This window comes from Pezoporus wallicus, unplaced genomic scaffold, assembly GCF_028554395.1.
Source record: "Pezoporus wallicus isolate ANWC-B61680 ecotype Strahan unplaced genomic scaffold, APGP_CSIRO_Pwel_v1 contig_6936, whole genome shotgun sequence".
In the NCBI taxonomy this organism is placed as follows: Eukaryota; Metazoa; Chordata; class Aves; order Psittaciformes; family Psittacidae; genus Pezoporus; species Pezoporus wallicus.
This window is the reverse complement of record NW_026642285.1, coordinates 580,357-595,543: the sequence shown is the minus strand read 5'-3', so window position 1 is coordinate 595,543 and position 15,187 is coordinate 580,357. Positions and strand designations below refer to the sequence as shown.

At 43.6% G+C, this 15,187-nt stretch overlaps 2 protein-coding genes across 2 annotated transcripts in view; both read right to left on the bottom strand.

Annotated features, from left to right (window-relative positions):
- Nucleotides 1-2,229, bottom strand: part of TUNAR (TCL1 upstream neural differentiation-associated RNA) — a 167,843-nt gene extending 165,614 nt beyond the window's left edge. The window contains exon 1 of the mRNA XM_057428394.1: nt 1,788-2,229. The gene's annotated coding sequence lies outside the window, so the exon portion shown is untranslated. The remainder of the gene's footprint in view (nt 1-1,787) is intronic.
- A 7,185-nt stretch (nt 2,230-9,414) lies between these two features.
- On the bottom strand, nt 9,415-15,088 carry GLRX5 (glutaredoxin 5). Its single transcript, XM_057428393.1, has 2 exons — nt 14,773-15,088; nt 9,415-9,599 (listed from the first exon to the last, which is right to left on the bottom strand). Exons 1-2 carry the CDS (start codon nt 15,086-15,088, stop codon nt 9,421-9,423), a joined length of 495 nt encoding a protein of 164 aa, XP_057284376.1. The 3' UTR covers nt 9,415-9,420.
- Between the last annotated feature and the right edge of the window lie 99 nt (nt 15,089-15,187).

The window sequence follows — 15,187 nt, the reverse complement described above, 5'->3', positions numbered from 1 at the left end:
ATGCAGGACCATTATGATTGAGTTAAAGCCTAAGCCTGAACCCTGAAACATCTCCCCCAAACAGCATTCACTCTTGGGGCCTGGGCTTGAGTGACATGCAGCTCCAGCCCTAAAATTTGACAGTTCTTCTGCAGAACAGGCTTGCTTCAAACAGGCTATTTGAACAGGCTTGCTTCTAGCTACTTTACTTCTGTTACGCTTCTTCCTAAATTGTTAGAAACTTCTTCCATACTTTCTTCTGTTTTCCTGCTGCTGACACACCTAATTACCACACCTGGAATACTGTGCTCAGTTTTGGTCCCCGCTATACAAAAAAGATGTGGACAGGCTGGAGGGGGTCCAGAGAAGGGCCACAGAGATGGTCAGGTCCTCCTGTCATACAAGGAAAGGCTGAGAGAGCTGAGTTCATTCAGCATGGACACAAGAAGGCTCAGGGGAGCCTTATCATCATGTTCCAGTATTTAAAGGATGGCCACAAGGCAGGCAGAGACTCCCTTTTTTACAAGGAGTCACATGGAAAAGGTGAGGAGTGATGGGCAGAAGTTACTGATGGGGAGATTCCAGTTGGACACCACCGGTAAAAAAAAATCACTATGAGAACAATCATCCATTGGAATAACCTCCCCAGGGAAGAGATGGATTCCTCAACATTGGGCACTTTCAAGATTCAGCTGGGCAGAGTGCTGGGCCATCTTGTCTAGGTGAAGCTCTGCCAAGAAAGGTTGGACCAGATGATCCTTGAGGGCCCTTCCAACCTGGTATTCTATGATTCTATGATTGTCTGCAAGTATGTGGGGAGGGGAGAGGGAACCCACAAGAAAAAAAAAATCAGCCTACATCTGGCCACAGATTCGCTGTTAATGATTTAGGAAGAGATGCAATGAAATGCAGCACAACAGACATAATCCTCAAATCCTTACACCACTGACCCCCCTGGTGGGTCCACATCACGTATGGTTTGACCCTCTCCTCACCAACCACTTTGCTTACTTCAACCACAGAACTAGGTGCAACTAACCCAAAATGGCTTTGTAGCAGAACAGCGGCTGCACTTCACAAGGCCTTGTAAGCCACCCAAATACCTGCAGTAGGCTCTCTTTCTGCCTTGTGCCTGAACGTCTAAAGACCTAATTTTGGTAATACCTGTTCAGAGAGAAAACAGCTCGGATAGAAGACTTGGGGAATTAGAGCTGGTAATTTATATCACGTATAAAACCCCAGTCACTGTTTATGCTGCTGAAACACCAAGAGACATAAGCCCTTCTGCAAATGGAGAAAAGGCCTTTCCTGAACTCTTCCACTAAGTGTTCTGCAAATCCCTGGTCTGGTGACTTTATGCTGCTACAGCCACCTCTGGGGCACCTGCTGACCTGTTCCAGCTCCTCCTTTTCTGGGCAGATTTGAAGCCTCTGAACCCAATCAGAGCATGCTAGTAAAACAGTAAACCAACAGAAAACACCACCACAACGATCTGACCTCTTGCTTTGTTGGGCCACCCCAGACTGAAAGAACTCCAAATTCCCCTTTGCCACCTCAAATTTTCCCATTTGGAGCTGGCTGCAGCTCCATATGCTTGCTGTGGCCCACGCGCACAGGAGGGAGGTGGGTGCCTGTGGCCTGGGACACAGGGCAAGGGTACCCAGAGCCACACACCCCACCATGTGCTTGCAGCACCTGTGCTCTGCACACCCCATCCCCATGTACACCAGAGGCAAAACAGCATTGCACCCCATGCTTGGCCCAGCTCGAGTCCTCACGTGGAGCAACAGAGCCACCCTTGCGCTTACCTTTCCCAGACACGTGTACGTGGGAACAGGCCACTGCAGAGGATGGCGGAGGGAAGCTGGCAGGCGGTGGGTCCCTGAGGAGCCCCCGCAGCGGGTAGGTGCGCTGCTCCCACCCTTCGCAGCGATGCAGCAGGCACCGGGCTAACGCCTGGCTTTGGCGCGGTGCTCCTCAGGCGGTTGCTCGGGTGAGGGCAGTGAGCTGTGAAGCTGCTCCCCTCCTCGGCATTACCATCTCACCAGCCACGCAGTCCGCGGGAAAAACATCGCCTTCAGGCACTAGCGTCATCTCCACTGAGGGCGTAGGGCTGTCTGTCTGGGAGCAGCATCACGTACCAGACCGGAATACACGCCGGGTTCAATACTGACACCTTCTCCCAAAAGGAAACGAGGACCCCAATGAATAACATGCAACACAGATGGAAAACGGGGAGGACCGCATTGAAGGATGCTTCTGGGTCAGGGATATGCCGCTTTCTCGGTTCAACAGCACCATCTCCTGGGTGGCCTCGGCCACATGCCGCGCCGGCTGCTCGCACCCCCCGAGAGCATCTCCCCAAAGGGACCCTCTGCAACCTTCCTCCGGAGCCACCTGAAATTTTTATTGTGTTTTCTTTTACTTGCTTTCCTTCCAGGCAGCATCAGTCTTCTTGTACCCGTTTCCTTTCACATACTATTGCTTGTCTCTCACGGAGCACCACAGACAGGCAAGCATATACAAGAAATACTGAACAATCCTAGATTTTCTACAATGTACAATTTCAACAGCTGAAGAAAAGTTTCTACTGACTCCGTCCATCTTTGAAAAGACTAGTTTTTTTCTTTACTCTGATTCAAAAGGTCTTCAAACATTAAACTCATTTGAGAGGAACAGCCACGCTTAAAAGGTTTTCTTTCTTCTTGAGAAGGGAAGCACAAGCCAGCAGCTTGCTGTCCTGTGAGTATTTCTGGTGTCTAATTAAGAAGTGATCTTCAAAACTGGGAAGATATGAATGCTTGTTGTTTATATACAGCACTGTACATTCCTCTCCGTCACACTCTATGATGACCCTAAATTGGACACAGTACGATGGTCTTTCTAACAAAAACTGCCTTTGCTCTAGCCTACTGCCTTACTTCCAGGGAAGGCATGTGCAAGAAGCTGGATGATAAACTTAGAAGCCCTTCCCTCACTCCTAAACCAATCAGGATATATAAGATTCCAATTCTGGGTTTGATACTTTTAGTATAAAAGCCCAGAGAAGCTTGTCAGGAAGAACCATTTAGCAAAAAAAACAAACGAACAAACAAAAAAAAAGAGCAGCCAGACCTGACCTGCAAGTTACTCTGGTTTTCCTCTATCCGTGAAACAGCACAAAACCGGTGCCAACAATTGCATAGTTCATTTTTACTTTAGTTTTAATCAGTTAAAATGAATTAAAAAAAAAAAAAAACAAAACACCAAAACCCCAAAACACAAAAGCAAAAACCCAAAGCAACAAAACAAAACCAAACAAACAAAATCCACCAACCACCCAACCCATTATTTAAAAATAAAACCTGACTCCACTTAGCTACTTCAGTCCTATTTTCTGTGTAACTAAAACCTGTTTTCCCTAAGAAGCAGGGAGTCAGGATGGGCCTCAAGTACTTAAATCAGTCAGAAGTTTCTATAGCCACAATCAGGCCAAATAGCAGACAGCAGTATTCTAAGACAGAACTATTCAATGAAACAAGCAGCATCACAACAAAAATGTTAAAGCCAAATAATGAACAACGGCCTCTTCCAGAGCAGTGTTTTCATCTCAATCTTTTCAGCCAAAAGGCAGGCTCAACCCACAATCCTGCACAACCAACAATCCAAAACCTTCCAACTCTCTTTACCTTGGGCACACTGTAGGAGAGGAACTGGTTCGAGACCATCTTAAAAATCTGAACGTGCAGAAGTCCATGGGTCCTGATGAAATCCATCTGCTGGTCCTGAAGGAGTGGGCAAATGAAGCTGCTAAGCCACTGTCCATCATATTTGAGAAATCATGGCAGTCAGGTAAAGTTCCCAATGACTGGAAAAAGGGAAATACAACCCCCATTTTCGAGAAGGGGAAAATGGATGACCTGGGGAACTACAGACCAGTCAGTCTCACCTCTGTGCCTGGCAAAATCTTGGAGCAGATTCTCCTGGATGGCATGCTAGGGCACATGAAAAACAGCAAGGTACTTGGTGACAGCCAACATGGCTTCATTAAGGGGAAATCCTGCCTGACCAATTTGGTGGCCTTCTATGATGGGGCTACAGAAGTGAAGGACAGAGGTAGAGCACTTGATGTCTTCTAGATGGACAGCTTTCAACACTGTCCCACACGACATCCTTGTCTCTAAATTGGAGAGACACCAATTTGATGGATGGACAACTTGGTGGATAAAGAACTAGGTGGATGGCCGCACACAGAGAGTTGTCGTCAATGGCTCAATGTCTGGCTGAAGACCAGTAACGAGTGGTGTCCCTCAGGGATCGGTGTTGGGACCAGTCTTGTTTAAGATCTTCGTTGCTGACATGGACAGTGGGGTTGAGAGCGCCCTCAGCAAGTTTGCCGATGACACTAAACTGTGTGGTTTGGTTGATACGCTGGAGGGAAGGAATGCCATCCAGAGGGACCTTGACACGCTTGTGAGGTGGGCTGATGCCAACCTCATGAGGTTTAACCATGCCAAGTGCAAAGTCCTACACCTGGGTTGGAGCAATCCCAGGCACAGCTACAGGCTGGGCAGAGAAGAGATTCAGAGCAGCCCTGTGGAGAAGGACTTGGGGGTGTTGGTTGATGAGAAAATGAACATGAGTCGGCAGTGTGCACTTGCAGCCCAGAAAGCCAACTGTATCCTGGGCTGAATCAAAAGCAGCGTGACCAGCAGGTCGAAGGAGGTGATCCTGCCCCTCTACTCTGCTCTTGTGAGACCTCACCTGGAGTATTGTGTGCAGTTCTGGTGTCCTCAACATAAAAAGGACATGGAACTGTTGGAACAAGTCCAGAGGAGGGCCACGAGGATGATCAGGGGACTGGAGCACCTCCCGTATGAAGACAGGCTGAGGAAGTTGGGGCTGTTCAGCCTGGAGAAGAGAAGGCTGCGTGGAGACCTCAGAGCAGCCTTCCAGTATCTGAAGGGGGCCTATAGGGATGATGGGGAGGGACTCTTCATTAGGAACTGTAGTGACAGGACAAGGGGTAACGGGTTAAAACTTAAACAGGGGAAGTTTAGATTGGATATAAGGAGGAAATTCTTTCCTGTTAGGGTGGTGAGGCACTGGAATAGGTTGCCCAGGGAGGTTGTGAATGCTCTATCCCTGGCAGTGCTCAAGACCAGGTTGGACAAGGCCTTGGATGAGATGGTTTAGTGTGAGGTGTCCCTGCCCATGGCAGGGAGGTTGGAACTTGATGATCTTAAGGTCCTTTCCAACCCTAACTATTCTATGATACTATCTTTCCACCTTCATTCATGGGGGCTCTTTAACAGGCAATGCGTATCTTGTAACTCATGAGCGTTTTTTCCTCACACAATCCTGTAATACAGATGCTGAAAAACCCCTTGTAAGATCTGGTTTCTGCAGAAGGGACATGCAAACCACATTAGATGGGGATTTATTGTTCAGGCTTCCAGCACTGCTTTTTAGTATCGCCCTTCTTAGATGCGGGCACTAAGGGCCATAATGGGATTCTTGGTGCCAGTTCAGGAGAGATTTTCCTTGATACGATTCTTTGATTTCATGTTCCTACACTTGATTGCTTTGTTAGCATTGACAGGCTTCTGGAAAAATCCTGCCAAAGATTCCTAACCCACTTTTTAAAGAGACTCACAGAACTGAGAACATGAAAGTAAGTCTCCATGCTGTCACACCCAAATAAAGGCAAGTATTTCAGGGTATTTAAACAGTATAAACTTTTTTCCCCCCAGAGTAGATAAGCAATGGAGAATATTGACCACATCCACACATTTGCTAGCTAGCAAAATTAAGGCAAGGAAAAAGTCACCTGGCTGAGAAACACATTACCATGAGCTGTTAACAGCTCATTTTCTCCGAGAAACAACTTTTGGTTTAACTGATTTGAATTCTCCCAAATCAAAACTAAAGGCACAATAACAAGTGTTTGTAACCTGCTTCCTTCTGCCCACCAGAACCAGTCCAAGAAAAGCAAAGAAACCCTACCTGGTCTTCAAAGGCTTAGGGCAGCAGACAGTTTTAGAATAGGAACAGTCTCATTTGCTTAAATCAAACTACCTTGCTTTATATGCAACAGGTGAGGAGCATTAGAAGATGCAGAGGATTAGCTTAATTTATGATCTGAATAGGTTGGTCCACTCAGCTCAGCCTTTTACAATAGGAGGAGCACCACCAAGGGCATCCTCAGAATAAAATGAAAATAACAATGTTTTCCAGTTCGGCAAATATTCATAATACAATCCTAATAATATAAAACCAAACATTGATAACAGTTGACATGCACTCCTCTCATTGTAAGTCATCAGCAGTGCAACAAGACTGAAGCAAGTCCAGAAGTCTCTCACCAAAAGAGCAGCCAAGCCAGAACACCTGCCCAGTGCAACACACAGCACAAATTGTGGGAATTGAACTTCGCGGTATTTTGGAGCTGGCAGTTCCATACAACCTTGATCTGTAAAAGTCCTGCAGGAGGCAATGTGCACAGCCCTGACACCTGCCATATTCTTAGCCCAGCAGATCAAACTCAAGAGCAGGCAGCTTTGCTTCTTTCTTTACCAAAGACAGCAAGGGCAGCTCCCCATATTTGCGCCCAGCTAGCTGTCCTTCCCTGCAACTTCAGCCAGCCTTCCTAAGCTGTGTTCCTCTTCCATCATTACCTCTTCCATCTCCACGTTATTGCAGAGTATCCAGGGAAGAGCAAACAGCAGTGCCAGTGGTTTTCCCATCTTTCCCCCCCTCCTCCTGTGACAAGCTACTCCTCCTGGGGAAAAAAAAAGTCATCCTTTCCTCCACACAACCCTTCACATCCTCCCAGCCAGGGAGTCCCCATGGATCTTCCCAGCTAGCACCAGCCCCCCAGTATTAGCTCAGCACACCCACTGATTTATTACCTCAGACTCCAGTACTACCAGCTGCCTTCTCTCATTGCCAAGGAGAACATCAAAACAGGCAAATTTCTCCTTAACAAGAGGCATGTTTGGTTTTTTTTCCACAGATACAAAAAAAGTCAGCTTATTTGCAGCAGCATTCCTTTTGGATTGGAAGCACTCTTTTTGCCTCTAGTTGGAAGGACAGGAAAAGTTGGTGAGCAGAATACTGTCCATCTCCTAAAATGGATCAGCCTAACCAAGCTAGTTTACTTTCTGTAAACTCCCCAAATAAGCCATTTAGCAAGCATCTTAAGTTTTATAATCTGACATACTACGTATGTTATGGCAAATGTTAACCAATTCAAAAATCTAAGGGGAGTGAAGGAAGTAGGGAAAGTAAAAAAACTGTTACAGTTTCTGTATAAGGAAGGAATTCATACTGGAAAAAAAAAATGCTGCGGAAAGGAAAGACTTGACAATGCTAAAGTTACCTTTATGTTAAACTAGCAGATAGTAATGAAAAATATTCAACTTTCACAGAAGAATAAAGAGAGCTCTATGAAACAGCAGATTTGTGGGTTTGCTTTTTTAGATTTATTTAGTAGCCAGACTAAGAGTTAACCATTGAAGCAGATTTTCTTTGTTCTTACTCTTCATTTATTGTGTATATCCATTTCAATACATCTTTTTGACATGAATAACTAAAGACTTTTGAAATTCACTTATTTTCAAAACATTATACTTTCAGAATGGCAAAAACCTACTCATGAAGATTAACCATAAGGCAACTTATTTAATTATTTAATTTGAATTCAAAGAGATGTAATGCTGAAATGCTCAGAACTAACCATAATCTGTACATAAAGCTCCACATCTCATGAATGGGGCTGTGGTGTATGAAGAAAAAAAAAAATCTTGCACTTGTATCTCCATGCTCAACAGCCACAAGTGACTGCCTTAGAGTGCAACTTACTCATACTCAGTGGTCACTCGGTCACATCCAGGCAGCTGTCACAAACAAGTGAATACACAGAAAATGTACAGGCTGTATTTAATACTGGTGATACTGATCGCATTGTAACTGTACAATAAGCTTATTGTAACCAGTTTGGCAAATTCTGCAACAAATATACCAGTATAGTTGCTCCACTGGACAGCTTGCTCAAATGGACAGGAGGTATTTAGAACCGGAATCTGCATCAAATCTCTCTTGTCTACCAAGTTCCAATCCTGACTTTCACTAACCATTTAATCATTTTTTCTTTCTCTAAAACTAACCCGTGCAGTGGAAAACATTTTAGGTTTCAAAACAAAAGTAGTATCAGTTTCATTAGTCATTTAAAATGACAAGGAACTATTGTAGACAATCAACATAAATACAGTTTATTTCCAATCATTTTCCTAATTGACATGCAAACTAGTTTATATTAATAAAAGCAGAAACAGCTTGGTTAGTTTTTAACCTTAGCAGTATTGCTGTACAGCTGAAGTTACACGGGTCAATATTATGTTTTCACTTAGAGAAATGTGATTAGTTAGGCATTGAAGACTTCAGGGACTTTCCACGAAGAAGTATTTATCTATTCAGTAGCCTCTCTGCTGCACTCATCTACATGAAACGTTTTCATCTGTTAATCCCACATCTGAAGACCCTGTTCTTCAGAGCACAGCAGTCAGGAGAAAATAACTTGGAAATACAACAGATATAAAAAGATAACGAGTAACTAACAAATAATACAAGATTACAGCAGTAACTGCAGTATTTTCCTGTACTATTTCAAGATAGAATACTGAAGCCTTAAATAATTCACACATTTTAGCACTGACACAGAACTTATACAAAGTACATAAGCAGGGGGAAAGCTACTTTGCAAGAGGTAGAAAAGGTTTTATAAAATCTGAGGCACAATTCTTAACAACCTTTTAAAAGCTATCAGAAAGTTACAAAGTAATAATGACCATTATACATGTAATCTGTATAAACCTTTATTTTTACCCTTTGGAATGAAAGTATATTTTATGTACTCTCATATAATTTTTCTCTCCTATATTGTTTGAAGACTATTTTTCTCCTATAGCATGTGTGATTACAGAAGTTTTACAGACTCTCAGGAAGTCTTACCACAAGGAGCTTACGGCAAAACGAATGCATTATTACTTGACACTTTCTCAAAAGGAGCAAGGCAGTGCAAACACTGTTTGCGTAGGTTCGTGTATCAAACAGAGAAACACACACTCAAAATCCATAAAAATACAAGTTCTTTTGGTTTACTCCCCTCAATCTAAGAAGAAAATGGTTTCAGAAGTGAACTTTTTCCAAACACAAATTTCCACAAATGTAAGCTTTACAGTGCAATGGTTATACTCAAATTTTCACAATATCCATAAATCAAAATATTGAGATCATTACATCTACCATGAACTAACAGACATTCACAGAAAAATCTTAGCATCAGTTCCAACAAATGCCTTCTTTGAGCTGAAGTACGTAAGGCTTTACTGGTAACAACTTCTTATCTAAGATTTGCTTTATTCCTCTCACAGCATCTTTTTTTTTTTCCCCCCACTCATTTTACTTTTTGTCTTGGTCTTTTTCTGCATCCAGAAGTGCTGAACGGATTCCTAGCTTCTTCAGCTCTTCTACGAGATCTCCATTCTGATGCATCTGGAGGAGTATGTCACAGCCACCAACAAATTCACCATTGAGGTACACTTGTGGGATGGTAGGCCAGTTGGAATAGTTTTTTATTCCTGCATAAGAGGGAAAAAAAAAAAAATGAAAAAAAAAAAGGAAGAGTATTAAAAGTTTTCTACCCTCTTCAAATACTACAGCATTTTAAACAGAATACATTGCTTCCACCTCAAAATACTACTGATATTTTCATTTCTTTCCAGTTGAGGCAAAAATTTATCTATGTAACAGGAGCACTATCAGAAAAAACTACATTACAGTTACGTTGGTCCTCACTCCAACTTAAAGATGTGGCTGAAAGATACAGAGTCAGCTCCTACACTGACTTCGAATAGGAGCTGGTAAAATGTAGTTCCTCTTTTCTCTCCCAGGAAACAAACAAATACGATTTTCCAATAGATTAAATGAGAGATATTGGAAAATATTGAGAATTGTTTACATTCAGTTATCCTTTACATTTTCCAAAGGGACTTCAAAATACTTTATGTTCTTACTGAATTAATACAGTCACATTTACTACTGCAATTTCAATTGCAAGATACATTCACCCCTCTAGGAGCCTTATGAATTTCAAATTGCTTTATCTTTCATTGCCAGACCTTACAGCCCATGGGAGGGGCACAAAGGCTGAAAGTCTCTTTGAAAGTACCCATTAAACAAAACTGAGCTCGACTCACAGTTATGAAAGTACACAAGTAAAGTTTATACTTCTTAGAAGACAAATGCAAGACCATTCAAAAATACCAACTGATTAGCTGGTATAAACCAAATCCTGACTTGCACTTAAAGATACCACAAAAAATTGTACAGAAGCAGCATTATATCTAATTTGCCACTTTTTAAATGACGCTTCACACAAAGCCATTATTTCTGTATCAGAGGAAATAGCCAAATTCTACATCTGCATGCTCTCACACCAAGCCCACCAGCACTTGCTAAAGATACCGAGTTTTGAATTAACATCTTTATACATTTTCAATACCCAATACCTGGAACTTTTCTACCAAAAGCACAGAAGCCCATATAGCAAATTTAAGCCTGCAGACAACGAAAGTGCCTTTATAGACCATCAGAGCCCATTCACCTTGGAAGTCACCCCTCTAAACAAGCAAGTACAAGCTTTAGTACAGGCTGTCAAAGTACTAACAGCAAATATTAAGACCTGTACAGCAGAAAACACAAAGGAATTTGCTTTCCCCTTAGAAAACATTTTACCCTCTAAAGAGTCTAAAGGTAAACCCAAAGATGTATGAAGTAAAAAAATGACTATAAGCAAATTATGCTTACTTTATTGGAACTCAAAAACACTTGAAAGTGTTATATAAATTTATATACATGCACAAGTGCATCATGTGTGATTGGATTATTATTTTAAATGCATAAAAGATGAAATAGAGCTAATAATTCCCCTTAGTCAAAGGGGAATTGGCCAATCCCCCCCTTAGTGTGTTTAAAAAAACTACTAAAATAGTAACTTAGAAAAAAAAAAAGAAAAGCATTCCTAACCGCAAAGTACACCACCAGCCAGGAGATTTTGACTTCAGGTTTTGTGTCTGAACACCTAATGCTTTATAAATCCAAAACAGCAAGTTTACCATATAAATCAAGGCCAAAGAGAACCCATAACCATCTAGCATAATCTCCAGCATCACTTATAACTTCTTCCTTAGTGTTTCATTACAGCCTCCATCAGTTGTCTAGATACAGTTTACAGAAACCATAAGCTTCAATGTCAGTTTGTGTTTAGCAGTGCTTGTCTTAAACACTTCTTGATGTTTGAGCACACAGAACTAGTTGCAATGCAAAACTGAGTCCCAAAAGTAAGACATGCTTAAGGATAACCCTACTCAAAGGAGCCACAGCAGCTAGAAAACAGGGTTTGGTTTTAAGATACTGCAGTGCTAAACATGAATTGAATACCAAGGGCTCTGCATAAAAAACCTACTGCTAATAAGCATTTCACAGAAATATTTTCTTCGAGGACTCAGCTGCATATATGTACCAGCTCCAAAAGCACTTTCAAGGACCTATCCGACTTCAGACAAAAACATGAATACAATCAAGATTAGTTGCTCTGTATGCTGCATTTCATGTATCAGACAAGCTGCCTTAAATGTCTTCATGCCAGGGGTCAGCCAGATTACAAACTGAACACCTCCTGAACTGGCTAGTCAACTACTAGCTTAGTAGAGCAGTTACTGTTTTAGTAGCGTTAAAGCAAGTTAGCCTGGTCTATACTTGCTGCACCCAGGATGCACTTTCATGTTGAATCCTTTGGCAGTACAAGCCACCCCAAGGGATATCCTTCCCCCTCCCTGCAGATCAGCACTCCCTGCTGGGCTTCAGAAGCCGCAGACTCTGTGCTGAACCACACTGTACAGATAAGGTTTACAGTTCGATATCTGAGCTAGCACACTTTAAAGTAACTGCAAAACCAGAATGAGTGCAAAGTGCTACTGAAAGGGGTACCTTGAACGCTCCCATTTTCCCAACTCCGCTTACTAACTAGTAGCCTCTCTCTTGCCAGCAGTAGCACTAGCAAATGAAAGCACAGACTCATGCAACCAATCTCACTCCAACCCTGCTTGCTCTAGAAAGCAGCACATTTTCATGGAGATAGTTACCACTGGAGCAAGCATGACTGTCAGAAGGCTGGTTCAAGGGTGGGAGAATGGATCGCAACCATCCTCCTGGCAGCATCCTATGCTGAGGTAATGTAAATGGAAAAAAATCCAAGGGTAAACTACCACAACAGCTCAAAATGGTTTAAACCACTATTTGTCCAGTATGTAACCCCAAGATTCTTTGCCACCTTAATGACTTGAACCAGCCTAATGCTGTCCATCAGCTGAGAGCAGCATCACTTCTGGAAGAGCCAATTTAGAGGAAGTTGGATTGTCATGGAATGTACTGAGGTCTCCTAAATCAGCTTTAATAAGGAAAGATTTGTTTCAGGGAAGCATATCCTCAGCTCAAGTTCAGATAAATCACACGAAGTACCAAAACGTATTCAGTGTAACAGATTTGAATGTTCTTTTAGGTGGAGAGGCAAGTACAGGGGTTACTTTAGTTTTACAGATTGCCATATTTAACACAGAGCAAGTTTCAGCAATTGAACTATAACAACCTGAAAACAAGGTGTTTCAATAGATACAAGAAAAAAAAACAACTAGCACTTCAGACCTGCCTGAATCACCATCTCTCCAATACACTGCTCTTCCTACATATATGTATAAGCATACATATGCATAGTAAGTTAAGTTCATTTAAGCACATTTAAGTTACATTCAGGCCCTCAGTGACGTGGTTTAATGGTGGACTTGGCACTCCTGGGATAAAGGTTGGACTTTATGATCTTAAAGGTCATCTCCAACCTAGTTGATTCTATGATCTAATACAAAGCTGATGACCAACTCACATACAACAATCTCCTTACAGATCAATCTTTAATTGATGTATTTGGTATTTTTACAGCCAAAGGTTCAGCATCCCCTCATTAACCCCACATGCATACAATGAAGACTATGTTTACAGAGAGGGTTTAGCAAAGTGTCTCATTCTGCATATCTAACTTTTCAGAACCTGAGGCCAGATCCTGGAGGAGACTAAGAGAGTCTTCAGGCGGTCACTGCTAATCACACTTAGCAATTTACAGAGCTACAGCTTCCAGTAGCCCTGCCCCCTCCTCTGTCAGAGACTGCCATCCAACAGAAGCAGGCACATACTGGCTTTTTAGGGTGCAGTAGGTACACAGTTGAAGCAGTAAGACAGCCTCCTGGCCTTGAAAGGAGTTCTTCAACTCTTCAGCACTCCAGCACTGGTACTGGCTCTGTCACTCGCCTCACAATACAACAAACTATATCAACTCATGCACCCAGCAATGTAATTAATAAATCAAGCTGTCTCTCCATGCAGTCAAGACGAGTGTCAAAGCTGGTTTATAAGTTTACTGTAGTAAAGCGTACAATTAATAAATTCAGATAGGTAAATAAAGTTTAAAAAACTACCATGACTTGCTCAACTGCCAAAGGTAGAAGATTTACTTGAACAAAAACATTTACAAAAAAAACATCATTACACCCAAATTCCAATACTTAAGCTTTTATACCAACTATTACACCTTTGAACTGCACAGATTGGAAAAAAAAAATCAGCCTTTCAGCTAAACGCTACTGAAAAACTCAATTAGTCAAATGATTACAAAAACAGGGGAGAAGGAAGTCACCAGATACATGCCAGCATGTGGCTTTAAAGCACTTTTTTGTATGTTCTGGACAGTAACTGTTAATGCCATACACCTGGCAAGACTAGCTACTATGTAGCCATTTTGGTTTGTTTGGGGCTTTAAAACTTTCTCAAATAACCACACAAAACCTCAACAGTCAGCTATTCACACAGAAGAGGGAAAAGAGGAAAGGCATTACAAAGGCAGAGTACTAGCTTTCTACAACTGACAAAAAATGTACATGGAATAGCTTCCACCACTTGAGTAGTAATGGGGAAAATGTGCAAGTGATTAGCATAATTTTGTACTTTATCAAAGGAACCCCACAGTCTGTGCCAGCAGGGAATCAAGAGGTACAGTCCAAGCAATTAATGAAATTTCACCACACTGTTGCAAGGGAAGATGAAATCTGTAGGGGTCTTTTCACGCAGCTCTGTATCTCTTAACTAGGCAAGGCAGTGTGGTATGAAAAGCCTGATCACCCTCCTAAACGTAACCGCATTGGGCTGATAACCAAGACGCTCTTGGACCCAGTAAGGGTAGCAGAAACGAAACGGGACATCCAGACATAGCAACCTCAAGAGCACATCTCTATGATATGCTTCAAACTCCACAAACCCTAAAACCCTGGCACATAACCCAGCAGGGGTTACAAAAGCAACCAAACACAACAACTAAGGAAAAGACAGAACACCAAACAAGAAAGCGAGCAAAACCAAGCTATGCCCGTGAGAAGCAAGCAGGGGCTGCCACAGCGCTCCGCAGGGTATCCGAGCAGCCCACGGGAAGGCCAAAGCCCTCGGGGTAACCCCGGCAAGGCTGCACAGGCCGGGGCAGTAGATCAACACTCCGTGGTTCTGGCTCTGCCCCATTAACAGCGACCTTACACACAGAGAAACAAGGGGCTGGCTCGGGTTATGAGTCAACCCCGGCAGCGGGGAAGACGGCACCCAAAGGTGACCCCCTGCAGCCACTGCCCACAGCCCCAGCCCCGGCCCGCCGCTGACCTTGGCGGAGGTCGGGGTCCTGTAGGACATCGTGGGCGCGGTAGTCCTCCACGCCGTGCAGGCGCAGGATCTGCACGACAGCGTTGCTGAAGCCGCAGAGCGGCTGTTCCGGGCTGCCCTTCATGAACACCACCACCGGGTGCTCCCGCACCAGCCGCTCTATCGCCTCCCGCGACCCTGAGCCGCCGCCGCCGCCGCCGCTGCCCTCGGCGGCAGCGCCGCCACCCTCCCCGGCCGCATGACTCAGCGGGCGCCCAGCCCGGCACCGCACGGCGGCAGCCCCCAGCCGCCAAGCCGCACGCATCGCTCTACTCATGCCGCGCAGCCACCCACCGCTCCCACTGCCGGCCGCAAGTCACCGTCACCGCCTATTGGCGGAGACCACGTATTTGTGGAGGCAACCGCGCTGCTGCAG